Genomic DNA, 25,668 nt, shown 5'->3' with positions numbered 1-25,668 from the left:
AACTGAGCATCCTTGACCAAGGCCAGGCCAGGTAGGGAATCCCTGGGAGTTTGGCATTCCCATAAATCAGCCCTTAAAGGGCCACCCAGAGACAGGTTTACGTACCTTCCAGAGGAGGAAATAAAAAGACTGAGAAAGAAAGAAGCCCAGAGAACAGAAGCCTCAACACCAGACCGGCATCAGCCCAATCAAGGAACTTCCAAAGAGAAGCTCCCCGCCCCCCCCGCCGTCGGGCCCAGCCGCTGCAGATAATAAGCGGGGCGCAACGCCCCCCCCTCTCCCCCCCCTCCCCCGAGCAGCCAGGTTAGCTAGGCTGCTCAGGAAACCTCTGCAAGGGACCCCGCAGCGACTCCGGGCCCCTTGCGAGGCGCCCCGCCGAACGAGACAGCCGGGCAGAGGGAAGGCCGCCGTGGGCCGCGGGGATCGATCGGGGGGGGGGGCTCCTTGACGGCAGGCTTGGGGGGAGGCGGGGGAGGGGCTCCCCCGCATGATCCGAGCCGGCCGGGGCTCTTGGCCGGGCAGGGACGGCTCGGACGGCTCTTCCCCCTCGGGCCCTTCCCGTCTCCCGGCCCGCCTGCGGGAGGAAGGCGCGGGGCCCCGAGGGCCAGCCGGGCGGAGGCCATCTTGGGGGGCGGGGGCTGCCAGCGCTCCTCCCGGCTCCGGGCCTCGCTCCGCCCGCTTCAGCGCCTTCCCTGCTGGGCGGCCGGCCGGGCGGCAGTGGCGAGGCGAGGCCGGGCGGAGCGCGTCCCGTTGTGCGTGCTGAGCAGCCGAGCCGGGCCGGGCGATGCGGGCGGCGGCGTTCCGCCTGGTGCTGGCCGGGGCGCTGGCGGCGGCGGCGGGGCTGGCCGTGCCTCGGGAGAGCCGGCCGGCCCTGGAGAGCCTGCTGCCCGCGGCCGGAGCGCGCTTCGGCTGGACGAACCTCAGCTGCCCCGCCTGCAGGCTGGTCTTCACCGCCCTGGACGCCAGCATGCAGGTGAGCTCCACGGGGGACACCGGCCAGGCGCCCCTCCCCGGAGGCCGCAGCCGCGCTTCCGCTCCGGCAAAGCTTTCCCACCACTTGCCGAGGTGGTTTCCCGGGCGGCTTCCTGGGAGCAGCGGGGCCCTCCAGGGCTGCTCGGCGGGAGCTCCCAGGGGCCCCTTGCAGGCGTTTCCCAGAAGGAGGGCACCTTCTGGCCGGGGGGCGGGGGGGGGAGGTTCGTGCCAAGGAAGTTGGCAGAGCCGGATGGACGCCCTTGCACCCCCCCCTTCTGAAGCTCAGGGCCGACTTCCCTGAGACCCCGGGCGGAGGGCAGGTGGGGAGACCAGGGACACCCCTGATGACGGGCTGGGGAGATGCCTCCCCCCCCCCGTCAAGGTTCTAGCAGTGTCCGGGATCCTGAAGAAAGACCCGCCGTCCGTGGACCGAAAGCCCCGTTCCCGGGATGTCCAGAGAAGGTTGGCAAGTGCCAGCCCGTCCCCCGCCCCCCTCCCCCGTCTTCTGGAAGGGGTCAGGAGGGCTGCAAGACAAAGGAGGGGGCCTCTCGGTCCTGCTCCTGATCAGAGCCGCTTCCCCTTCCCGCTGCCAGGGCCAACTGTGCCAAGGGAGCCCTTCGTGGTCTCCCCCTGGGGGGTCTTGTAGCCCCCGACTTGCCGCCTCCTTCCCTGCAGTCAGCAAGAGCGGGGGGGGGGCTGCCCTTGGGGTTACACCCCTCCTTTTGTTGACGGCCTGATTCCCAACCTCCAGCGGGTCACGAGCTGTGTGGAAGCCAGCGGGAGGCTGGGCAAGGGCAGAGGGAGGAGCGGCTGACAGCCAGGAAGCTCCGGTGTCCACACAGCTCAGAGGTTTCCCCATCAGCCGCCCCTGCCTGCCTGCCTGCCTGCCTGAGAGAGAAAGAGGGCCCCTCCCAGGAGCGGCCCTCCTCCCAAAGGACGTTACCCCTCCTTCCTCAGTTTCCCTTGAGTTTCTCCTGGCTTCAGGGTGGGTGCCTGAAACTCTGGTGGGATAAGGTCAGTCAGGCGGGTGACTTTGGGCCAGTCGCTGCCTCTTAGCCCAACACGCGCAGGGGGCTGCTGCTGTTATGGGGACAAGAGGAGGGGGAAGGTGTGTGGAGATGTTCGCCACTTTGAGCTTTTGGTAAAAATAATACAGGGGGGATACAAATAAATAATTGCCAACTCTTAGATGCAATATGTAATCTTAGAAAATATGATATTAGAAACTAAGATCATGGCGTCCAGCCCTCTCAATTCCTGGCAAATAGATGGGGAAGAAATGGAGGTAGTGACAAATTTTATTTTCCTGGGTTCCAAGATCACCGCAGACGGGGACGGCAGCCAAGAAATGAAAAGACACTTGATCCTGGGGAGGAAAGCCATGGCAAATCTAGACAGCGTACTAAAAAGCAGAGACATCACCCTGCCAACAAAAACGCATATAGTCAAGGCTCTGGTTTTCCCAGTCGCAGTGGATGGCTGTGAAAGTTGGACCATAAGGAAGGCTGAGAAGGCCAAAGAATGGAGGCCTTTGAACTCTGGTGCTGGAGGAGACTCTGGCAAGGCCATCCAACCGGTCAGTCCTAGAGGAGATCAACCCTGACTGCTCTTTAGAAGGCCAGATCCTGAAGAGGAAACTCAAATACTTTAGCTACCTAAGGAGAAGGAAGGACTCCCTGGAGAAGAGCCTAATGCTAGGAACGATTGAGGGCAAAAAGGGGACGGCAGAGAATGAGGTGGCTGGATGGAGTCACTGAAGTAGCCGGCGTGAGCTTAAATGGTCTCCAGGGGATGGTAGAGGACAGGAAGGTCTGAAGGAACGTTGTCCATGGGGTTGTGATGGGTCGGACACAACTTCCCGACTAACAACAACAACATGCAATATTTTCACAGCTCCAAATTGGGAGGGCGATCCAGTGAGGAGGGTGGAGTGGAGGAGGGGCTGCTTCAGACCTCTCCTCTTGCAGGCCTTATTTAGCTGGTTTCCCCCTCCCTTTGCTGCAGGAAAAGGAGACCCAGAGGAGATCCAGAATATCTGCTGAGCTCCTTTCAGCTGCCTGGCTGCCCCTTGCCTACAGCCCTTTGTAGAGGCAGCAGCCGTGGCACAAAGCGCTGGCCTCTGATTGCACAACAGGCTGGGTGACACTTTCCCTCCTCCCTATCTGGTAGGCTGGCTCTGGTAGGCTGGCCTCCTGAGTCTCCTTCGGACCCCTTCCAGGAAGCTCTGGCAGCTCAGCTGGCTCTCCAGGGCCCAAGCGAGCATCAGGACCAAGGCTGGGGCTGGGGCTGGCTGTTCGGGGGGGATGGAGAACTGCGGCCCCTGTGTACGACCTGCTCTTCTGCTGAGAGGGGCTGGGGGCCTTGGGGGAAGCCTGGGCAGTCCAGAGGCTCCAGCTGAGGGCTCGCGGAGGGCCCTTCACTTCACTTCCGGCCTTGGCGGGGCAGGGCACATGGCTAAGTGCAGGGAAAAGCCAGCTGGCCTATCGGAGGCTTTTCTTATCACACAAGGGGGCTGCTCCTGCGCTTCTTGGTGGTTGAAGTGGACTTCAGGGACAGGGGCGGGTCTCCCCACACCAGAGCCTATCCCCCACCCCAAGGGACTCCATGCCAGGAGGACCCTGGCAGGAACGTAGGAGATGAGAGACAGCTAAGGCGTCAGGCAGGGAGATTCCTCCAGCCTCTCTTTTCTGGGACATTTCAAGGGTGCTTCTCCAGCCCCTGCCCTCCCCCCCAATGCTAACTCCACCCCTCTGCTTCGCAGCTGGAGACCAGCGTGGAGCACATCCAGCAGCTGGCGGCCAAGGTCTGCGTGACACTGAAGCTGGCACCCCCCGAGGTGTGTCGGGAGATCATCCGTATCTTTGGGCAAGATTTGGTGACCGCCTGGGTCCGCTCCGTCCTACGCCCGGCTGAGATCTGCGGCCTGCTGGTGGGCACCCAGTGCGGCCACTGGGACATCTACTCCAGCTGGAACGTCACCCTGCCCAAGACCCCCAAGCCACCCTTGCAGCCTCTGGTGCCCCCTCCACCCGGCGCCCCCACAGCCCGCCTGCTCTTCCTGACAGACCTGCACTGGGACCGGCAGTACACCCCGGGCAGCGACCCCGACTGCAAGGACCCCCTCTGCTGCCGGGGGGGGCAGCCGCGTGGCCCTGGGGCCGGCTATTGGGGCTCCTACAGCAAATGCGACCTGCCCCTCCACACCCTGGAGAACTTGCTGCAGCACTTGGCGTCTGCCGGGCCGTTCGATGCCGCTTACTGGACGGGCGACATCCCGGCTCACAACGTCTGGCAGCAGACGCGCCAAGACCAGCTGTACGCTCTCACCACCATCACCAGCCTCATCCAGAAGTACCTGGGGCCGCTGCCCGTCTACCCGGCGGTGGGCAACCACGAATCGGTTCCCGTCAATGCCTTCCCCCCTCCCTATGTGCCTGGGAACCAGTCCTCCGCCTGGCTGTACGATGCCATGGCCAACGCCTGGCAGCAGTGGCTGCCGCCCGAAGCCTTGCAAACCCTGAGGTAAGAGCAAGGGTCTGGCGGGCAGGGGGCACCAGGAAGGCAAGGAGGGTGGGGGGGGGGAAAGGAAGGCTGCCTGAGGGATGTCAGGAGGCCTCCTCAAGTGGGGGCAGAGCAGCCTTGGCCAGGGTGCCCTCTGCCCTGCAGACCCAGGTGATTTACTCTCCTGGGGGTCCAGGCTGGGCTCTCCCCCACCTTTTCTGGGAACCAGATCCTCACTCCCCCTTCCCCATTTTCCAGGTGGCCTTGGCAGGGACCTGCCCTGGGTGCTACCAAGACATAATAACAATAAATAAAATTCACCTGCCGCCTGACTCCAGTGGCCTTCTTTCCCTCCCCCTGGCAGCTCTGATGTTTATTTCATTTCCTCCCTCCCTCCCTCCCTCTTTGCTGCCCATAACCACAGCTGTCTGGGAGGAAGGCCAGCTGGTGGAGCCAAACTCCAGGATTCTGGATGTTAGAATTGTAAGCCCCCACCCCACCCACAAGTCACTTGCCTGAGCTGGGTGGCCACAGAAATCAAATTGATTGATTGATTTTCGTGGCAAGAAAGTTTTGCCTCTGCTGCAGTCCTGACTGGGCTGGGTGTAACCTGCTCTCCTGGTTCTTCCTGGGCTGGATGTTGTTGCAAAGCAGCCAGCCGCTCCGGCAGTTGCCTTCCTTCGCGCTCAGCAAAACATCTGGCTTAGCCAGGCGTGAGAATTAGGGCTGCCGGGTTCACCAGGAAGAGCCTCACAGCTGCTGCTGCTGCTACGTTTCTGTGGCCAGGCTCAGGAGATGCTTTGAAACAAGGCTGTCCAACCGTGGCAACTTTTAAGACCCCTGGACTCCCAACTCCCAGAATTCCTCATCTGCCCAGCTGGGGAATTCTGGGAGTTGAAGTCCACAGGTCTTAAAAGTTGCCACGGTTGGACGCACCCGCTTTAAAAGCACCTTGAATGCTATGGAAATGCTATTTGAAGCCAGGGTCTCCTGTGGGGTTGTTGCGTACGTGGTATTTTCTTCCCCTTCCCTCTGCCCTTGCATTGTTGCCTACAGAGAGCTTTTATTTGTTTCATTTATATCCCACCCTATTATTTTTATAAACCTCTCAAGGCAGCAAACGTATCTATTATCTCTGCCTATTTCCCCCATAACAGCCGCCCTGTGAGGCAGCTTGGGCTGTTTTTGTGACCGTCCTGCAGACTTTTCTGCAATGTGCAAAGCCGCCTTTGAAAGGTCCCAGGTGCTCCCTGAGCTGGGTTGTTTCCTTGCAGCCGTTTCGTGACCCAAACTGGGCAGCCTCATCAGTGGGAGCTGGCTTTCTTTGGGGGGGAGGTCAGGATGGGGCCCAAAGAGCTGCTTAATTCTGCCGTGTTTCCATCGGAGAGGAAAGTCGCTCCTGGCCCGCAGGGTTAAAATTGCTTGTGAGACGGGAGCCCTGCCTCTTCGGAGGGAAGGCCGCCTCCTTTGCTTGGCTAAGAATTTTTCGGCCTGGGCGTCAGCGGTGGCAAAGCCCCGTGGCACCAGTCAGGCGGCCTCTGCCCCGGGGCACAGACAGAGCTGGGAGACTAAGGCAACTGTATGAACTGTGAGTTCAGCTCCCAGAATTCTGCGCTTTGCTCTGCTGGCTGAGATTCTGGGAGTTGAAGTTGCCATAGGTGCTCTGGAGGCATGGGGGCTCCATCACGGAAGGTTTTGCGGTCTGGCTGATGGCGATGGGACGAAGGAGACCCTCCCCAAGGGTGCTGGCCCCCTTGGATTCTCCCGGGAGAGGCAAGGCCCTGGGGCCACCGGGGTGGGGGGGTGGAGGCGGGATTTCTGAGAGGCTGTCCGTCCCTGAGACTCTCCTGCATTCACCCTGGCAGGCTGGGGGGCTTCTACACCCTCCCCATCTGGCGGGGCCTCCGCCTGGTTTCCCTCAACATGAACTTCTGCTCTGAGGCCAACTTCTGGCTCCTGATCAACTCCACTGACCCAGCCGGGCAGCTCCAGTGGCTGGTGGGCATCCTGCAGAAGGCCGAGGAAAGTGGCGAGAAGGTGAGCCGGGGCGGGCAGGGGTGGCACTGGGCAGGAACTGGGCCAGGTCATTCCCGGAACATGAGGTGATCTCCTCAGAAGCAGGGCAAAGAGCGAGCGGGGAGCCTGAGGAAAGCACCCGTCTCCGGTGGGTGCCCTTGCTGCTGCCCCTGCTGACAACCCCCCCTCCCCCTTCTGCAGGTCCACATCATCGGCCATATCCCGCCCTCCCACTGCCTGCGGAGCTGGGGCTGGAATTACTACCACATCATCAACAGGTACGAAGTGCCAGCTGCCTGCCCTGCCCTGCCCAGCCTGGCACCCGTGCAAGTGGCGTCCCCAGCAAGTGCTTGTGCCAGGCTGACTGCAGAGACTCCCGCAGGCCAGTGCCTCTTGCCCGTCCCAGCCTGGATGAGTCTCTCCTCCCTCCAAAGACGGTCGCTGGCTAAGCCCCCCCCCCCCTCCCCCCATCACTAACTTTGCTTCAGCTGCCCCAGGCTCAGCCGTGGGTCACAGGTGTTGCTGCTCTGATTTGCTGGGTGAGCAGCCCATCAAATCCCCCAGAAGGTTTCCTGGATGATTCCTGAAGGGGGGTGGAGCAGTCAGGGAGGGGCTTCCATTCCCAAAGCTAATGAGAAAATGTTTTGTATCTGGGGAAGTTTTTGGGGTGGATGGAATTTGAGCCTTGTCACACAACGTAGGTAGCAGGTCAGGTAAAGGCTGAGCTGCTGCCTTTGCATGAGGAAAGGTTCCTTAATGCCAGCCATGGTTTGAGTTCTCATGGTTCAGGCTCTCATGGCTCCCTCTTCCTGGGGGGGGGGGGGGGCGGCGGTATGTGCACCACAGCCTAGATAACCCCCAGAAGGGCCTGCTGGGGGGGGGGCTTCCCAGGCCCAGACCAGCTCCTGACGACTCTCTGAGCACCTAAAACATAGAATCCTAGGACTGGAAGGGACCCTAGAGATCATCTAGTCCAACTCCCTGCTGGAGCCTTATACCACCCTGTCTCCTTGCTCATCACCAGAAACTCAGAGCCTCTTGACTGCTTTCTGGGGAGGCTTTCAATTCTGTACTCCACTCTACAAATTTGGGGGCTCCTGGTGGGTCTCCAGTCTGGTCACCAGCAGGCCCAGCTCTGCTCAGCCTTTCGTGGTTGGGCAAGGCCAGCTCTCTCCGGCCACCCTTGATAAGGCCTCACTCCAGGCTGGTTATGCCCTGGGCACCAACAGTGCTGCACAATTGCACACCAAGGAAAGGCTTCTGCTCGCTTGCCATGGAGCCAGTCGCATCCTTGAATGGGGAACGATCTCCCCATCTGGGGGTCCCTGCTGACCTCCTGGGCGTCTCCTTCAGGGCCCGGGCTGAGACTTGGCTGCCTCCTTGCCAGCCTTGTGGTTTCGGCTCTCTCAGAGGGAGGCCAAGCTGTGGTGCTCGGGTTCCCGGGGGTGCCTCTTCTCTCCCCCCCCCAATCTTCAGGGCACCCAACACAAGGCCGGATTCCTGCTCAGCCCGTTTTAGCTGCCCAGCCGGGGCAAAACTGGGCAGCCCCTGCTCAGCCCTCTCTCTCCCTGCAGGTTTGAGGGCACGGTAGCCGGGCAGTTCTTTGGCCACACTCACCTGGACGGGTTTGAGATCTTTTACGACGAGGAGACCATTTCCCGGCCGGTGGGCATTGCCTTCCTGGCTCCCAGTGTTACCACCTACATCAAACTCAACCCAGGTGAGGTGCTGCTGTCCTCTGCTCCCTCCCTCCCTCCCATGTTGTCTGCTGCAAGGGGCCCTTCCTGAACTGAGCCAGTAACCCCTGCCTGCCTTCCAGGGTACCGGATCTACCACGTGGACGGGATCCGCTCTGGCAGCTCCTACATGGTCCTTGACCACGAGACGTTCATCTTGAACTTGACGCAGGCGAACCAGCCCGGTGCCGTGGCTCGGTGGCAGCGCCTCTATGGGGCCCGGGAGACTTATGGGCTGCCTGTGGCCTTCCCGGAGGACTGGAACCGGCTCCTGGACCGCCTGCAGGCTGACGAGCGGCTCTTCCAGCACTTCTGGTACCTGAGGTTCAAGGGCCACCCGCCTGCCAAGCCCTGCGGGGATGCCTGCAGGAAGGCCACGCTCTGCGCTCTCCGCACCGGCCGGGCAGCCGATCCCAAACTCTGCCAGACCCTTAAGCTGCCCTTCCCAGAAATCCAGGCCTGGTGGTGGCAACAGAGGTTCTGCTAGCTGGGGGCCAAGTTGAGGCCTCGGAGTTCCAAGGGATGCAGTGGCCTTGTGCTCCAGCAGGCTCTGTGGGCATGGGCACAACATGGTGTCCCTTCTCTCGGGCACTCCATGGGGCTCAAGTTCCAGACAAGCCCTCACAGCCCTCCAAATCACACCCCTGAGATGTGGAAAAGGCCCGGCCATGGCCCCAAGACTCTTAAGAGAGGGTGGGGTGCCCTGGCTGTTCTTTCCCTCTGCAGCTCCCCTCTATTGCTTGGCAGCTTCTTCTCTTCCACCCCTGCTCCACCCCTGTGTGTGGGCATGAAAAGCAGGCCTGCAAGACATGCACACCCTGCTGCCCCCATGTTTGAAGTGCCATCCGCAGAGGAGGAGCAGATGCCCAAACAGCCGGGGATGCTGGGGGCTGTTGCCAGGACTCTCCACAGAGCTGCACTGCTAAACCAGGCAGGGTCCGTTCTCAGACTCTTCGGCCCAGCTTCTGCCAGCATGAGATTCCTCAGCAGGCAGGGGGCACCCCTCTTCTCTTTTGTTCCTCCCTCGCCCGGCAATAAACGGCTTCCTCCACTGGCAGAAGGCTCCTCTCTCACCCAGCAGCTCGCCTGGATCCTCTGGGCTCGCTCTCCCATGCGTGACCAGCTGGCTGCCCCCAAGGCCAGAGGACAGGGAGACATGGGCACAACATCTTCCCTATGGCAGGAGGGAGGAGAAAGCTCCGCCTTACCTATGCCATATCCTGGGAGGGGCACGGGAGGCTGTCCTGCACCCATCAGACCACCAGTGCACTCCCTAGCCCTGCCAGACACCCATCATCCCCAGATGATGGACTCCAGCAGCTTCTGGGGTGGGGAGAGGGATGTTGGCAGCTCCCCCCTCCCATCACAAGACTACGCCAGAGATGGACGGGGGTCGTTGGAACAGAGTTTATTTGTGGGTTAGTACAAGACAAACAGCAGAGGCAGCAGCTCCCCCACCCACCCCCTCTGCTCCTGGCCAAATGGGGAGATTGCTGGGACCCTGACCCCTCCCCAATGCGTGGCCAGATGCCACCAAGGTCCTCTGCAGCAGCTAATTCCAGGGCCTGGGGTGGGGGAGAGGCTGGTGGGGGAAGGGATCAGGTCTGGCAGCCGCAGTACAGCTGCCCAAAGAGGAGCCCTCCTCCTCCTCCCTCCCTTCTGCCACTGGCATGAAGGTCACGCGCCTGCGGAGATCCACGCATCCCTCATAAATAGACACCTTGCACTCATGCAGAACACACACGCACCGTGCACCAGGGCAAGCCAAGAGCTGCGAGGCTGGCAGAGGCCAGGGGCACTGCTGGCACGGAGGGTCCAGGTGGGCAGGCAGGTGCCCCTCTCTCCTGCCTGGAGCTCATGGCGTCTGGGACCCCTGGTGCTTGGGTTGGAGAGTCCCCAGCAGGGCCTGGATGCCCTTCCTAACCGTGGAGCCCACGCGGCGAGCCACGGAGTCAGCAGGAGGGGCCGGGAGGCAGGAGCTGCCGGTGGACTGGGGTCGCGCATCCAAGCATTTCTGGTAGCGAAGCTGAAAAGGAGGGATGAGCGGGTGACGGGGCATCGGTGCCAATATGGGCATCTGGGGCACAGGATCCTCCCAGCCATGCCCTGCGATCCGGCCTTCTACAGCAGGGCACGGATGGACTGTGGGAGGTTAGGCACTGGTGGGACGGACTGCTCGGTGGGGGGTGCAGGAATGGCCAGCCAGCAGATTTCACAGAGCTGGCAAAGTCAGCTTTTGGCAACGTGGCAGAGCCTCTGCTAAGCGGGGGGGGGAGGGAGGAGGAGGAGGAGGAACAGGAGCGCCTCAAACTCACCATGCAAGCGGCCTGAACGGCTTCGCTCAGCCCCGCAGCGTTGGGCTCGCACCAGATCATGTGGCAGGAGAAGCTGCTGGCAGCCGCAGCCATAATGAAGGCAAAGGAGCGGGCGTCCTTCCCGATGCCCATGAAGGAGAGGAAGCGCACGCGGCACTCGCACAGCACGGTGTCAGTCTGTAGGGAAGGCGGGAGTCGGGACAGACCCACAGAGCAGGAGCTGCCTGCTCTGGCCCCTCCCAGGGCTTCCCCATCCCTGACTCTCAAGAGCTCATCCCCAGCTGCCCCCGCCAAGCACGTCCTTACCTGCTGATGGGTGAGGGTGAGGGTGGCTGGTGCCACGCTGAATTGAGTGGGTGCCCACTGCTCCTTGCTGCCAGATGCCAGGGCCGCCTCCAGGGCGCTGTTGATGACCTCCATGCCTGGAGAAGCAAAGGCAGGAACGGCCTCACCAGGGCAGGCGGGGCCCAAAGCTTGTGATTAAGCCCGGTCCTGGTGGGAAGAGCAGCAAGGCAGGGCCCCCGGGGGCCCCAACAACGGCTAAGCCAGGATGATGGTTCCGGTTTTTGGGGATCCGCTGGGGGTGAGGGAGAAGCAGAGCATCTCCACCCGGGCTGGCCTGGGCCCTCCAACAAGGGGGAAGCCCTTGACCCTCCCTTTCGGAGTCATGCCTTTGGGGAAGCCCAGGAGGTCAAAGATCCTGGCAATTCAGCAGAAAGAGCCCCCCTCCCCAAGGTGGCCGTGTCTAGGGAGGGTGGAAGGAAGGGACCTGCAACCCAGGGGCTGATGAGCGCCCAGACACGGGGAAGGGGCGGAGGAAGCCGAGGAGGGTCTCCTTGGTCATACTAGCAGGACAACTGTCGAAGAAAGGATAGGTCCTTTAGAGCAGGGGTCCTCAAACCGCCCCAGGCTGTGGACCGGGACCGGCCCGTAGCCTGTTGGGAACTGGGCCACGCAAGCAGCGGGCAAGCATGCAAAGCCACTGCCGCCTGCTGCTGCCCCGGGTGCCAGAAAGGTTGGGGGCCGCTGCATTTTGGGGTCTCATGAGGAGGTGGTCAAGATGAAATTGGTCAAGGTTGCTACCCTTCCTGCTTTCCACTGCCGGTCCCCTGGGATGCCGCCTCTCGGGGTCTCTGCCCCACCTCTCCCCACGCCTCTCTTACCCACAGGCTTGGCCACGGAAATGCTCCCCAGGTAGTAAACCTGGAATTTCTGGACTGATTCACTTTTGGGTGCCGGAAACTCAACTGGAGAAAAGAAAGAGGGAGCAAAGGGCAGTCCGCAGGGAGTTCTCGATTTACAACGGATTAGCAACCGTTCAAAATCATGAGAGACAACACCCCCCCCCGCATTTCAAAGTTCCAATGTCACATCTCCCCCCCCCCTCCCCATGGTCACACGAGCGCTTTCTGGACGCTTCCTTCTAGTGACTAGTGGGTTCACTTAATGACCCCTGCAGTCATTTTACAATTGCCACAATGAGTCATAAAATCAGATCAGTTGCATGATGGCTCACTCTATGACTGTCACAACTTACACCCTTAATTGACAAGCTCAATAACGGTTGTAAGCCGAGGACTTACCTGAACCTGAATGGCTGCCCTCCTGCCAAAAACCCCAGGGTGGGTGCAGGCTCTGAGGGACCCCCTGATGAGCCCCCTCCCTCCACACGAGAGCTTCGCACCCCACCTGCAGCCCAGGGACTGAAGGCAAGGAGCACCCCCAAGACCCCTCCCTCCCGGCCTTCCTGCCCTTCCCATCCCCTACCTTGGAAGGGGATTTCCACCATCTTGGACGGGTCCAGGGAGAGCCCCCTGAGCAAGCTTTGGGCGCTGTGCCGCTCTGTCACAATCTAGAGGAGAGGAGAAGATCACCCCCAGTGGCCATCAGGCCGCCTCCACAATCCTGCAAGCCCCATGGCCTTAGGACTTGGGGGGGTGCAGTGGGTCTGAGGATGGTGCCTGACCCCAGAGGGAGGCTGCCTCTTGTGCCCACCTTCCCAGGAGCTGCGTGGGATGCTCCGGAGGAGGCGGGAGGGAGAGGGCCAAGCGCCAGAGATCCCCAAGGAAGAGGGGGGGGCTGACCTTGGAGCAGATTTCATGGAGGCTGGTGGCAATATTCTTAGCAGGGCTGTCGCACCGGAAGACATGGCACTTCAGCATCTGAGCCAACTGGTCTTGTGCCACGTAGGCAAACTCCCTGCAGGGGAGGCAGAGGGTCGGAAAGCAGGGCACGGGATGCCAGGTCAGTGCTGGGCAAAGCCTCTCCAGCGGGCAGGTGGGGAGGCTGCCAAGTGGGCGCCAGGGCTGGCCATTCCGATGTTCCTCCCATCAGGGGAAGCTGTAGCTGAGGGGGGGGATGCAGGGCTTACCTTTCCCTGGGTCCCGAGACGAAGCAAAGGAAGAGAAGGGCGGGCACCAGAGGATTAGCAGGGGGCAGGACAGCCTCCACTCCCCAGGCCACTGGTCCGATTATGACAGCCCCCTTTCTTCTCAAATAGAGCCCACAGATACCACCACCCCCACGGGCACCCATCAGTCGCTCAGCTTTCCTTCTGACCAAGTGGAGGAGGGGGCAGCCAGCCAGTGGCAGCAGCAAGGCCCCAGGCAGAGGCCAGCTACACACACACACACACACACACACACACACACACACACACCGGACCTGGATTGGCCTTTGGGAAGACCTGCCCCCACTCCCCCCGCATCGAGTAGGATGTGTCCAGGAGGTCTCCAGGCCGTACATGGGGAGCCTCTACCCCCACCCGAAACTAGAGGGGGTGGAACTCTCCCGCAGAGGTAGCCAAAGAAGTAGCTGGTTCAGACTGCAGATCTGCACAGCCCCCAGGCTGAGAGGAGACCCCAGCCTCACTGCTGGGCCAGCCTGAGAGGCAATAGAGGTCTTGGCACAACTGCTAGCCGATGTAGGCACGGCTTCCCCAGACACCCCACAAGGGGGACATTTCTCCTGCGTGCAAGAGATGTAAGTGTGCAAAGGTCGCATTTTCCCAGGGGGCTCAGCCGCCACCGGCCTCCTGTGGAGCAGCGGCGGCCAGGAGGGGGGCCAACTGGGAGCTCACCTGGCCTGGGCAAAGGATCCTCCAGGGAAACCCCCACCCAGCAGCCCTCTGGCACCATGGCTGCCTACCTTCCACTGTCCCGTCCAACGCCCCAGACCCGGATGGCTGCAATGGGCAGGCAGTGCAGCTCCCTCCGCTCCTGGGGCTCCAGTAGCTTCAGCAGTTCCTTCTCCAGCACCAGCAGCATGGCCTTACCCTGGGTGGATGGGGGAGAGCTGCCGCTCGGTTCTCCCTCAGGCCCGCCAGGGCTCTCCTCCCTCAGCTGGCCCAGAGTCCCCAGAAGCCTAGCCCCCACCCCACCCGCCCGTCTGGCTGCTCCCCTGGCCGCCCCACCAGCCGCTCACCTCCATCCAGGAGCCCCCCAGGGCCGGCTCCTGCCCGGCCAGCTGCCGGATGCAGTTGTTGACGGCCACTGCGCTCCTGCCGGGGGCCAGCTCCTCCTCGGCCATCTCCACCCAGCCCAGCGAGTGGACAGAGAAGCACTGTGGGAAGCAGTGAAGACGTGTGTGTCTGGGGATGCAAGGCTGAAGATCTCCCCTCCCCCAGGTGAAAGTGGCGGCAGAGGAAACCCAGGGGCAGCCCCGGGCAATGCCTAGGAGGGGGCACCAGGGGTCCCTCCCTGGAGCCTCCCCTCCTCAGGACCCTCTGCCAGGCAGCTGTGCCATTATTCGTGAAGGTTGGAGCATCTGACCCAATTCCTGCTCCCTGAGGCTTTTGGATCCTCCCCATCCGGGGGTGGGAGGGGGGCTGAGGAGGGCCTCCTCCTGCAAGGGGATCAGAAGCCAGCCTGCCATCCTCGTGGCACCAGGCAGCTTTACCTTCGATCCCGGGGAAAGGCCCAGTAGCCCGGCTGCTTCCTCCCCTCCTGCTTCCAGGGAAGACCTGGAAGACAAACGGCCCAGGGTGCTATCGGTTGGGCTGCCTCTTCAACATGCTCCCCCAGCACCACCCAGGGGCCACCCGCAGCCCAGTCTCCTCAGGCCAAACCCCACATGCTGCAGCTTTGCAGACACAGCCTGATGCCCCCTAAGGGGGAACAAAAGAGACCTGGCAGTGCCCCAAACCCTCCTTCACATCCTTTCTCCCTCCCTCTGATGTGATTTGTCAGGAAGGTGCCAGGCGGTTTTTGATGCAGGGATGCTGGCGGGTGGGGACCAGCCCAGATTGGGGCTCCACAGGGTCTCTGAGCTATGCCGGACCCTTGAGGGAGAGCCTCTCCCAGGACCACAGCCACGAGACACGCCCACAAACACACTCACCGCATGACGGGAGATCCCAAGGCTGAGCTGGGCGGGCCCTCATCCGACTGAGACTGGGGGGTTGCCCCCTCCGGCGGAACCTCCTGGGGGAGGAAAGCCATGAGGAGCAGCTGAAGCCCCTCCCTCGTGCCTCTGTGCCCCCACAGCCCAGGCAGCCACTCACCTTCCAGAAGTCTGGATTAGGGGCTGGGTCCGTCTGCCCAAAGTCCATCCAGGTGTGCTGCAGGGAAGGAGCGGGGTGAACAGAGAGCCCTTCGCCCATGGACACCCCTTCCTTCTTCCTTCCATGTGCACATCCTGACACTCCCGCCCTCGTGGCTCTCCTGGGACCAAGAAGCCCTCCTCCAGCCGCCCCTGCTAGGCAGCCCAGCTCAGACCAAGCTGGCTCTCCACATCTCCCTTGCGCCAGCCCTTACCCCAACCCCACCCACCCCACCCCACCCGGCTTCTAAGAAAGTCCTGTTGGCAGCCCCCTCCTACTGCTCTGCTCTGCTCTGCTCTGCTCTGCTCTGCTCTGCTCTGCCCTGAGGGTATAAAAAACCTGCCAATTTCTTTTATTCTTTTTTATTTATCATTTTTTTTTTATCATTTATCATTTATTTATCATCTGCCATCGGCCGGTGAGTCATCTGAGTTGGTGCGGGAGTTCATGACCTCCATGACGGCCATGGACCTGACTCAGATTGTACAGGGCCCAACTCATATTGGAGGACACACACTCGACCTTATTTTTCTCTCTGGACAGTGGATAAATGATCGTGGGGAGGGGACTCTATCTATTGACCCTCTGTCATCCACCGATCATTCCCTCCTTAGACTCGACTTTTCCTCCGCCATCTCCCGTCGCAGGGGTGCGGAACCAGTAAAATGGTTCCGCCCCAGGCGCCTGATGGAACCCGAAAGTTTCCTGATGGAGCATGGGTCATTTCCCGCCTCCTTAGCCCACGATTCATCTGAGACCCTTGTTGCGGCCTGGGAACAGGCTGCGGTGGGGGCCCTGGATCGAATCGCGCCTTTGCGGCCTCTGATCTGATGCAGATCCCGGGCGGCTCCTTGGTTTACCGCGGAGCTCAGGAAAATGAAGCGTCAGAAAAGACGCCTGGAGGGTGGTTGGAGATCCTCCCGATCCGAGTCCGACCGAACACAACTAAGAACCCATATTAGGTCTTATCTTGTGGCGATGGAAGTAGCGAAACGTAACTATTTCGCCACTCTCATTGCATCTGCAGAAAATCGCCCAGCAGCCCTGTTTAGAGTGACCCGCTCCCTCCTTAATCAGGGAGCGAGGGAGGACCCCTTACAGGGCTGTGCTGAGGACTTTGCACAGTTTCTGCAAGATAAAATCACTCAGATTCAGACCGGGTTGGACTCCGACTGGACAGAGTCTGTTGAGGTGACAGGGCCTAGTCTCGGTGGAGACACTTGGGTTGAGTTTGAGCCTGTTTCATTGGATGACGTGGACAGGATTATGAGTAGGCTGGGGTCTTCCACATGTTTACTGGACCCTTGTCCCTCCTGGCTTGTTTCGGCAGCCAGGGAGGTGACTGGAGACTGGATCCAGGCTATTGTCAACGCTTCACTAAAGGAAGGGGTCTTTCCCGCTGCGCTTAAAGAGGCGGTGGTTCGACCTCTCCTGAAGAAGCCTAACCTGGATCCTGACGTACTTAACAACTACCGTCCAGTCTCCAACCTCTGCTTTTTAGCGAAGGTTGTTGAGTCCGTGGTGGCACAGCAATTCCCTCAATTCCTGGAGGAAACTGACTACCTGGATCCTTACCAATCTGGTTTCAGGCGTGGCCACAGCACGGAAACGGCATTGGTCGCCCTAGTAAATGATCTCTGGCGGGCCAGGGATGGGGATTGCTCCTCCATCCTGGTCCTTCTTGACCTCTCTTTTTTTTTTTTTTTTTAATTTTTTTTTTATTATTAAAATATAAACACAGATATAAAGACAATACAATACAAAGACAAACAAAAAACCCACCACCTACAAACCCACCTAACATTTTACATTTACGCTTTTGTCATCAACAGAATATATGTCATTGAGCTTATATAGTTTAATAAAGAGTAATTATTAAATGTCTAATTCCAATGTTATAACTTTTCACTACCAATTTACATTTCTTATGGGTTCATCTCCTTGTGAAAGTCTTTACCCTAATTTCTGTCCTCTACATTTTTGCTGATTTTCCTTTCCAGCCATTGATACCATTGGTGCGCAACTCCTCTGGTCCTTCTTGACCTCTCAGCGGCGTTCGATACCATCGACCATGGTATCCTGCTGCAGCGGCTCAGGGAGATAGGGTTAGGAGGCACTGTTTTACAGTGGTTCTCCTCCTATCTCTCGGGCTGTCTGCAGTCTGTTTGGGCGGGGGATCAGGGATCCTCCCAGAGGCCTCTCACTTGTGGGGTGCCTCAGGGCTCGGTTCTCTCTCCTCTGCTCTTTAATATCTATATGAAACCGCTGGGTGAGATCATCCGTGGTTTTGGGGTGAGGTATTATCAATATGCTGATGATACCCAGCTTTACATTTCCACCCCTGACCACCCTAGGGATGCCCTTTCCGTGATGTCCCACTGCCTGGAAGCGGTGCGGGTTTGGATGGGGAGGAACAGGCTTAGACTCAACCCTTCCAAGACTGAGTGGCTGTGGATGCCGGCATCCCGCGATCTGGAGGTTCCATCCTTAATGATCGGAGGTGAAACCCTTGCTCCCTCCGATAGGGTCTGCAACTTGGGTGTCCTCCTGGATTCTCGGCTGTCTTTAGATGACCATCTGACGGCCGTAACCAGGGGGGCCTTCGCACAGGTCCGTCTTGTGCGCCAGTTGCGCCCGGTCCTAGACCGGGAAGCCCTCGCCACGGTCACTCACGCCCTTGTTACCTCTAGGTTGGACTACTGTAACACCCTCTACATGGGGCTGCCCTTGGGATGTGTCCGGAGGCTTCAGCTAGTCCAAAATGCAGCCGCGCGAGTAGTTACGGGGGCGTCTAGATACTCCCTTGTAACACCTCTCCTGCGTGAGCTGCACTGGCTACCGGTGGCACTCCGGATACGTTTCAAGGTGCTGGTGCTCACCTATAAAGCCCTTCATGGCTTAGGCCCGGGGTACTTGCAGGACCATCTCCAGCCGTTCTCCCATCGTCCTGTGCGCTCTCACAGAGTCGGCCTCCTCAGGGTGCTGTCGGCCAAACAATGTCAGCTGACGACCCCCAGGGAGAGGGCGTTCTCTGTGGGAGCCCCGACCCTCTGGAATGGATTGCCCACTGAGCTCAGGACAGCCCCCGACCTTCTTTCCTTCCATCGCGAGCTGAAGACGTGGCTCTTCCGCCAATTAAACTGATCCGTTTGGGGGTACACTGGTATAATTTTAAATCGTTTTTTAATTGGGTTACTGATTTTAATTTGGTATTGTATTGTGATTTGTATTGAAGTTATCATTTTGTAAGCCGCCTTGAGTCCCTAGGGAGAAAGGCGGCATATAAATCGCAATAAATAAATAAATAAATAAATCATTTTACTCATACAGTATTTATCCTGCCTTGCTGTTATAAATATATTTCAGTTATTATAAATAATTCAAGGCAGCGAACATACCTAACACTCCTTCCTCCTCCTGTTTTCCCTACAACCACCACCCTGCGAGCTGGATTGGGCTGAGAGAAGGGGACTGGTCACCATCCACCCGGCCGGCTTTCGTGCCCAAGGCAGGACTAGAACTCCCCATCTCCTGGTTTCTAGCCGGGGAGGGGGAGGGCCTTAATCACTAAACCAACTGCAGTGAGAGGGGAAGTGGGGGCTTCCCTGGGGCCGTTCCCTGCCAGGAGAGAGAAGAGCCCTTCAGCCACTGCCCCAGAGAGTCTCCGCCCAGCCTCAGGGCAACTGGTCTGGAAAGTACCCATCTTTCCCTGCCGGAAGGAACATGCCCAGCAGACCTGTGTGGGCAGATCCCTCTTGTGCTCAGTCCAGGCCTCCCCAGGAGCAGTGGACGAGCACAAGGACTGCACACACGCACACACACACACACACACCCCGTGAGTGGGGAGCACATCTCCCACCTTCAAGGCTTAGAGGAACCGCAGCGACTCTGCAGGAGGTTCCCAGGCAAACCCTCCTTCCCTCCGATAGCCACCAAGCGCCATATGCAGAGCTGCTTGGCTGGAGCGGGGAGGGGGGGGATGCCGCTGGAGGCCCTGACAGGCACCGGGGGGGGAGGGGGCTTGGAAGAGTGACACCAGAGGCTCCCAGCTGCGCGCACGCATGCACACACACACACACACACACACATACACGCCCGACTGCTGCTCAGAGTAGAAAGCTTCTCAGGAGCCTCCCCCTTTGCAGAGAGGTCAGCAAAGGCTCCCCTTGGAATGAGGCTACCGGAGTGGAAATACAGGCTCCCATGTCCTGGCTGCGTTCACACAACCACCCCTGGCAAAGCCCCTCCTCCCAGTCAAAGGAAGAGCCCTCACAGGTAGCCCTGCTTGCTGGCGGGAGCCCCCTCCCACCCACCCCCCTTCTCCAGGGCACTCAGTGCCTGCCATCCTGTATCTGGTGCCCAGTCCTGCCCTCTTGAGCACCAGTCCTGGGGTAACCTTTCAACTACTGGAAGGGGCTGCTATGACCCAGAGTCACCTGTTTGGTATAGTGGCTAAGGTACCAGGCCAATCACCAGGAGACTGGGAGTTCTAGTCCCGCCTCAGGCATGAAAGTCAACCAGCTGGGTAACTTTGGGCCAGTCAGTTTCTCCCAATGCACCTCACAAGGTGGTGGTGGTGGGAGGGGAAATAAGAGGAGGAAGGAGTATGTTTGCTGCCTTGAGTTATTTATAATAAATAATAAGGGCTGGATAAAAATAAAAACTAACTAAATAAGTAAGTAAACCGTTGGCTGCTTTGGAGGCCCTTCTTGATGTCCCCTGGCCCCTTTGGCCCAACCCCTCGGACACCCAAGGCCAGGGATCTGAGGAGGGGCCCTTGTGCCAGAAAGGAGCCAGGCCCCCTAGCCTTTTACCTGGGTCTCCCGGGTGGGGGTGTTTCCTGCCGAGTCGCCCCTCCCACTGCACAAGGGAGGCTCCCATTGGGTGGTGCCTGTTGGAATGTGCCAGTAGTAGGTGCCGGACGTGTCTTGAACCCGCATCCATCCCGCTGGGAGGTCAGAGTCTGTCTCCAGGGAGTTACACAGCCAGAAGGAATCTGGTAAAAGAAGGAGCGAGGTAGGCTGGGGTGGGGGTCCGCAGTGGGGTCCCCGATAAGGCATCTCCCGGGGCGGGCATGGCTGGAAAGGAACCATCCCTTGCCACTCCTGCCACCCCATGGAGGAGGGGATGCCATTCCTGTCACCCCATGGTGGAGGTGGGGAGGCCAGAGGGAGGGAGCGAAGGCGAGTCTCCTGGCCATTTAGCTCAGCCCAGCCTGGGAAGAAACGTTTCAAGGCACCCCTGCAGGGAGCCTTGAGCCTCAAGGCCGGGAGATTCTGCCTTGGCCCCGGGACTGACGTGAAAGAGCCTTCCTGGACCCGGGCCGGTTCCTGCTTCTTGCCATGGCACACAACTCTCCCCTCCCCCTCCCCCCCCCATGTGGATACATGCCTGCCCGTGTCAAAGGCCCAGGCTTAATTGTGCCAAGGCAGCGTTGGCACGAGGCTCTTCCGGGGCCACAAGGTGCTCCAAGCACTGCTGCCCCAGGCAGGGCCGGGGATCATGGATTCGGTGGCTGTTGCCCCAACCCTCCCACTCCCAGCGTGACTGGACCCCAAACTGTCCATCAGCCAGGGCAGCTGGGGAGGAACCAGGCAGGAGAACCCTCTCAACTCCCCCTGCCAGCCCTGGTCCATCCCCACAGGTGGCAGAGGGACCCCTGGCTCCTGCCGGAAATCCCGCCAGGTCTCCCCACACCAAGCCCAGCCCTCCATACTGACCCCCAAAGGGCACCCAAGAGCCTGCCAGTCTCCCCAACTCTGCCTCCTCTTCAGCAACTCTGGTCTGCAGTGGGCAGGCAGACAAGAGCCCCCAGCCTCCTTAGTCACCCCCACTCCACTCCCCAGCAGAAAAGCCACAATCCCCTCCCACCCCAAAGGCAAAGGCCAGCTGACAGTCATGTTTCCCTGGGAGAGGGGCAAAACCAAGGCAAGAGGGGCTGGGTTGCATCCGAGTCACAAGAAAGGGAGGGAAGGAGGGAGGGATTTTGTCCCCTAAGCGCCCCCCTCCATTCTGTTGCTGATGGAACCTCCCCTCGCAGCCCCTGCTTCCTCTCTGCACCCAGGATAAGACAGAAAGACAAATTAAAAGTACAATCATTCCATTAGGTCGTCCTTAATTTCCCTTTAACACCCCCCACCTGCCAAGCTCCTTACCTCCTTCCCCTGGCCTCCCCAGTTCCACCTAGCCCTCCCCCCCACCACTACTCAGCGGCTCCCCCACCCCCACCCCAAGAATAAGGCCAGCTGCAGCACAGTCAGCCGGTGATCCTTTACTGGGAGCAACAGGCAGGAGCTATTCTTGCAGCCTGACACAAATAAATGCTTCACAGACTTCAACCCAGGATAATTAAAATAGCTGGCCCTCCCCCACCCCCTGCAGCCCCAGGGCCCACCAGCGTCTTGCCAGTCCACGTCGCTCAGCCCACTCCCCGTCCAGCCCGAAAGCCCTCTTTCCTCTTCCAAGGCAAAGTGCATTTCGCTAGGCAAGCAGCAGCAACCAGGCTCCCCCAGGGCTAAGAGGAACGGAAGGGGGGGGGAGAACGGGGAGGGGGTAGAAAGCCTCCTCTCCCGTGGGAGGCTGCTGGAGACAGCCACAGCTGCAGGGCGCAGGATCAGAGAGGAGCATCCCAGGGCTGGTTGCTGGGCACTGGGCAGTCCCTGGGGCTGAGGGGTGGGAGCTGTGCCAGGCACCTGCTGACATCACTGCTCCCCCAGGGGCCTTCGGAGCCTAGCTGAGCCAGCGCAGGAGCAATACCACCAATTGACGGGGGGGGGGGAAGGGGAGCATATTAGAAAGCAGCCCCAAGCTGCCTAGCACACCCCCCAACCCAGAACCTCTGCGCTTGCCCTCTTAAAATTTCCCAAATATCAGTTTCAACATGCAGGAAAGAGGTGATTCCCCCCACATTCCCTCCTCCCATGTGACTTGTGCAAGCCACCTGGTTCTGCTTGGCACAGACAAGTGGCAGTGTGCCTCTCTGCCTTTGGGCTCCCCTCCAGCAAGCCACTGATGGTCCCTCCTACCATCTGCTGTGCTTTCCCACCCCCCCACCCCAGTCACCTACCGGCTTCATCCAGGGAGCTGCCAGTCGGACTGCCCTGGCTGAGCGTGGCCCAGCTGGAATCTTCGTCACTGGCTGTGCTGTTGCGAGTGGCAAAGAGGAGGCTGGCACTGCGGCCTTGCTCCCCTCGAGGCAGTGCCCGCTCCGAGCTCTGCTCTGACTCAGTCACAGGTTCACTCTGGACCGGGGTGGAGCCTTCCTCCTCCTCCTCCTCCTCCTCCTCCTCCTCTTCCTCCTCCTCTTCGTCTTCTTCCTCCTCCTCAGCCTCTGGGTCCTCCGCTCGGCCCTTGCCCTCCTGCCCCGTCAGAGGGACCAGTAGCGCGCTCAGCTCCTTGCTGGGAAGGCTCAGTTCATTGCGGTTCTGGTCGCGGCCACGCTCCACCGCCTGCCGCAGCTGGTTCTGCCCTTCCTTCCTCCACTTGCTGTTGGAGGGCTCCTCCGTGGAGGGCGGCAGCCCCAAGATGCTCTGCAGCTCCCCGCAGCTGTAGGCGCACCGCCCCTTGTGTGGCAGAACTGCCCCCCCCGGCGGGGCTACCAAGGCCAGGCTCAGGCCCAGGCAGCCGTTGTCGTTGGCCAGGCTGCTCCGCTTGCTCAGCGAGCTGGACATGGTGCTGGGCGCTGGGGAAGACTGGTGGGCAGGGGAGGAAGCGACCCGTCATGAGAGAGCAACCCGCATGAGCCCCCGACCCCCATGCACCCCCTCACCACTCTCCTTGGGGGGAAGGGGTCCCTCAAGGCCAGCAGGGTCCTGGTTAGGGCTGGCTTTGATTGGTAAGTATAGCCTGCCATGTAGAGAAAGGATCTAATCTGGTCACCCAACTAAAGTGTTCGGGTGGGCCCAGCTTGGCCTTCCGTTGTTGGAATGAAAGCGGGAGACCGATTTTTGAAGCGGGTCAGAGATCAGAGGCAGGAACAGTCTTGAGGTCCAGAAAACCCCCTCCATCCACCCCGTCCTCAGTGCCAAAGTTCTGGACTGCTTCTCACAAGCCCCCCATCCCTGCCCCCCAAGTCAAGACCTGACTCCTGCAAGACCTCAGCAGGTGCTTACCAATCCTGGGCCAGAGGAAGAGAAGCGCAGCTACATGCCTCGGGGGGACCCGGGGGGGGCAGTCCAAGGAAGGCCGGGCAACAGTCAGCTCCTGGGGGCAACACAGAGAGGCAGGAGTCAGTCCACCCCGGCAGCCCTAGGACAGAGGAGCGGCTGGAGGGGCTCAGCTGGACCAGGCTGGGCCCCTCCTGGTCTGGTCTCCTGAGTCTCCTCTGGGCAGTCAGATGTCGCTGAGGGCTGGTGGGGGGGGGGCTTATTTGTTCCCTTCCCCTGGCAGTTGGAGGGAAACTCTTAGATGGACCCAATCCGACTCCAGGCCCTCCAAAGTGCCACCTCTTAAGGGCAGCCTCCCGGGTGGGGATAAGACCCATTTTGCCTTGCCGTGGCCCACAGGAGGCCGGGTGGGGGAGGGGGGCTTTCCAGCAGAACCAGAAGACTGCTCTGGTCTTGCCCTTTTCCCCTGGGAGGCCCCAGCAGAGAAGCAGCAGGGAGCCTACGAGTCATCCCTGGGCCACTCTGGTTCCCTGGGTGAGCAGTTCAGGTTAGTGGCTGTGGCGCCATCCTACGCTGTGGCCTCTCAGCCCAGCCCTGGCTGGCTGGCCCCCTCCTCCCAAGGGCCAAACTGAAGCTTTTGGGGGACAGGAGATGCTGCCAGGGACCCTCTCAGCCTGGCTTCCCTCTCCGATCCAGAAGCAACATGGAGCCTTTGAGATGGACCCCCTTGGCAGTCAATGCCCCATGGGGGTCTATGACAACCCTCCACGGCTGACTCGCCACGGCCAACTTGCTGCGGGACAAGACTTACATTAATATCAAAGAAATGGTGGAATAGAATCATTAAAGAAACGATGCAAAAGGATGGAAAAATGAAATGTGAATGGCAAAAATTAAAATATTTTTTGATTTATTTTAAATAATGAAATTGAATTGTTCAATTGTCCCCTGGCGAGTTGGCCCATTCCAGCCCCACCGATGCAGCTGATCCCCTTTGATTATTTGGGTTGCCTTGGCTTCCTCCGGCTTCCTTGCGACCTGTTCTAGGCGCGCCAACCGGAACCACCCTCAATGACCCCGACTGGCCCTGGCACCAACAGGCCCTGGAGAAGGTGCCGCTTCCTTGAGCCCCTGGGAGGGCCTGCAGCCCCCTCCCCCAGGAAGGGCTGGGCTCTTCCCTGAACTCTGGCCGGCTCCTTTTCGCCGTCGGGCCTGGGGCCCAGAGAGGCCATCTGGACAGGCCTGGGGCGCTCGCCGGCCCCACCTAGCCCCCCCCCCGGGCCACCCATCCCCGGCCTGCGTGCCGGCCTCGAAGGGGCACCCGAAGCCCCGGAACCCTCTGCCCGCCCCGCTGACAGGGTCGCCAAGAGCGCGGCCGCCTGGCTTTCCCAGCCCGAGCCGGCCGCGGGCATCGCGTCCTCCCGGCCAGGCCGGCCCTTGCGGCGAGGTGGCCGGGCGGGACCGGGGAGACTCTGGCCGCGGCTCGCCTGGTCCGGCGGGGAGGACGTTGCCGGAGCTCGGCCGCTCCCGCGTCCCGACCGGCTCGAGGCTCAGCCCCGGCGGGCGCTCCGGAGACTTCGCGGCCCCCGCCTCCCTGCCCGCCCGGCCGCCCCGGGTACCTGCAGCTGCAGCGCCGCTCTCGGAAGGCTGGCGATGGCGGCGGGGCGGGGGGGGTGGGGGGGGGTCGGGGGAGGCGTCGTTTCCGCTTCCGAGACCGAGCAGCCCCTCCCGGCGGGGGCGAGGGGCGGCTGGCCCGGCGGGGGCGAGGGGGCGGCAAGCGGAGCGCCGGGCGCGGCCCCGGGCAGGGAGGCGCCGCTGTCCTCAGCACCTTCCGCGGGATCCGCCGTTGCCGCCCGGGGCCGGAGGGAGGGCGGCGGCTGCGGACCGGCAGCGGGCGCCCGGAGGCGGATCTCCAGCCCAGCCCGGGCCGGGCGCTGAGCCTGGGCGAGGCCGGAGAGCGCGGCTGCTGTGAGCCGGGCCGGAGGAGCCTCCCCGGAGGCCAGCGCCTGCTTTCTTTGCCCGCATAAGCAAACCTCTGCTTCCCCTCGGGGGCTGCCAGCTCCCTGGCTCCGGTTGTCGGCCAGCAGGCAGGCGGGGCTGACCTTCCAAAGGCAGAAGGCCGGGCGCTGCTTTGGAGGAGGGCGCCGGGGACCTCGAAGTAGGGCTGCCGAAGCAGGTCTGCGGGCCCTGCACCCCCAGGAAAGGAAGTGCCGGTCAGGGCAGCAGCGGGAGGAGGGGAAATCCTGGGCTTAGACTCAGAGGTCAGGAAGGGACCTTGGAGGACGGCTAGTCGTCCAACCCTTTTTCCTGGTCACATGAATGTTGAATTTTAAAAACCTCCAGCGATGGGAGGCAAGTTGTTCGGTCAGGAAAGTCCTCCTTTTGGATTTGTCTTTGATGATCTTCCACCCGTTGCTTCTTGTCCCACCCTCAGGTGCTTTGGAGACTAGGTCGACCCCCTCTTCTCTGTGACAGCCCCTCAA

At 60.7% G+C, this 25,668-nt stretch overlaps 2 protein-coding genes across 5 annotated transcripts; one reads left to right on the top strand and one right to left on the bottom strand.

The window, feature by feature from the left end:
• The first annotated feature begins 311 nt into the window (after positions 1–311).
• Positions 312–9,282, top strand: SMPD1 (sphingomyelin phosphodiesterase 1). Of its 2 annotated transcripts, none has more exons than XM_034426369.3 (6): positions 312–973; positions 3,734–4,494; positions 6,339–6,510; positions 6,691–6,767; positions 8,064–8,209; positions 8,309–9,282. In XM_034426369.3, the coding sequence occupies exons 1-6, from the start codon at positions 785–787 to the stop codon at positions 8,710–8,712; spliced, it is 1,749 nt and encodes a 582-aa protein (XP_034282260.3). In that variant the 5' UTR covers positions 312–784; the 3' UTR covers positions 8,713–9,282. The 2 variants fall into 2 exon arrangements, with proteins under 2 accessions (XP_034282260.3, XP_060545628.2); XM_060689645.2 differs by lacking the exon at positions 312–973 and adding an exon at positions 2,192–2,548.
• A 336-nt stretch (positions 9,283–9,618) lies between these two features.
• Positions 9,619–25,389, bottom strand: APBB1 (amyloid beta precursor protein binding family B member 1). 3 transcript variants are annotated; one of them, XM_060689641.2, is made up of 15 exons: positions 25,288–25,389; positions 23,192–23,282; positions 22,147–22,771; positions 19,895–20,076; positions 15,042–15,098; positions 14,879–14,961; positions 14,438–14,501; positions 13,964–14,101; positions 13,688–13,815; positions 12,625–12,739; positions 12,308–12,392; positions 11,704–11,787; positions 10,847–10,962; positions 10,541–10,717; positions 9,619–10,251 (listed from the first exon to the last, which is right to left on the bottom strand). In XM_060689641.2, the coding sequence occupies exons 3-15, from the start codon at positions 22,748–22,750 to the stop codon at positions 10,081–10,083; spliced, it is 2,004 nt and encodes a 667-aa protein (XP_060545624.2). In that variant the 5' UTR covers positions 22,751–22,771; positions 23,192–23,282; positions 25,288–25,389; the 3' UTR covers positions 9,619–10,080. The 3 variants fall into 3 exon arrangements, with proteins under 3 accessions (XP_060545624.2, XP_087750688.1, XP_034282257.2); XM_087894562.1 differs by having other exon boundaries at positions 25,219–25,364; XM_034426366.3 differs by lacking the exon at positions 25,288–25,389 and adding an exon at positions 24,805–25,131.
• Positions 25,390–25,668: the final 279 nt, after the last annotated feature.

This window comes from Pantherophis guttatus, chromosome 5, assembly GCF_059756535.1.
Source record: "Pantherophis guttatus breed Tessera chromosome 5, ASM5975653v1, whole genome shotgun sequence".
Lineage (NCBI taxonomy): Eukaryota > Metazoa > Chordata > Lepidosauria > Squamata > Colubridae > Pantherophis > Pantherophis guttatus.
The sequence above is the reverse complement of the archived record's forward strand: the minus strand, read 5'-3'. Positions and strand labels throughout refer to the sequence as shown.

Bases quoted from the DNA above. Each gene is read 5' to 3' on its own strand.
- SMPD1 (XM_060689645.2), top strand. From the start codon at position 2,207: ATGGCGTCCAGCCCTCTCAATTCCTGGCAAATAGATGGGGAAGAAATG. The intron at 2,549-3,733 runs GTCAGTCCTAGA...TCTGCTTCGCAG, and splicing joins CTGGCAAGGCCATCCAACCG to CTGGAGACCAGCGTGGAGCA. The intron at 6,768-8,063 runs GTACGAAGTGCC...CTCTCCCTGCAG, and splicing joins TACTACCACATCATCAACAG to GTTTGAGGGCACGGTAGCCG.
- APBB1 (XM_060689641.2), bottom strand. From the start codon at position 22,750: ATGTCCAGCTCGCTGAGCAAGCGGAGCAGCCTGGCCAACGACAACGGC. The intron at 20,077-22,146 runs GTAGGTGACTGG...TTCTTTTACCAG, and splicing joins CAGCTCCCTGGATGAAGCCG to ATTCCTTCTGGCTGTGTAAC. The intron at 15,099-19,894 runs GTAAAAGGCTAG...CCTTCCCTGCAG, and splicing joins CCCCCACCCGGGAGACCCAG to CACACCTGGATGGACTTTGG.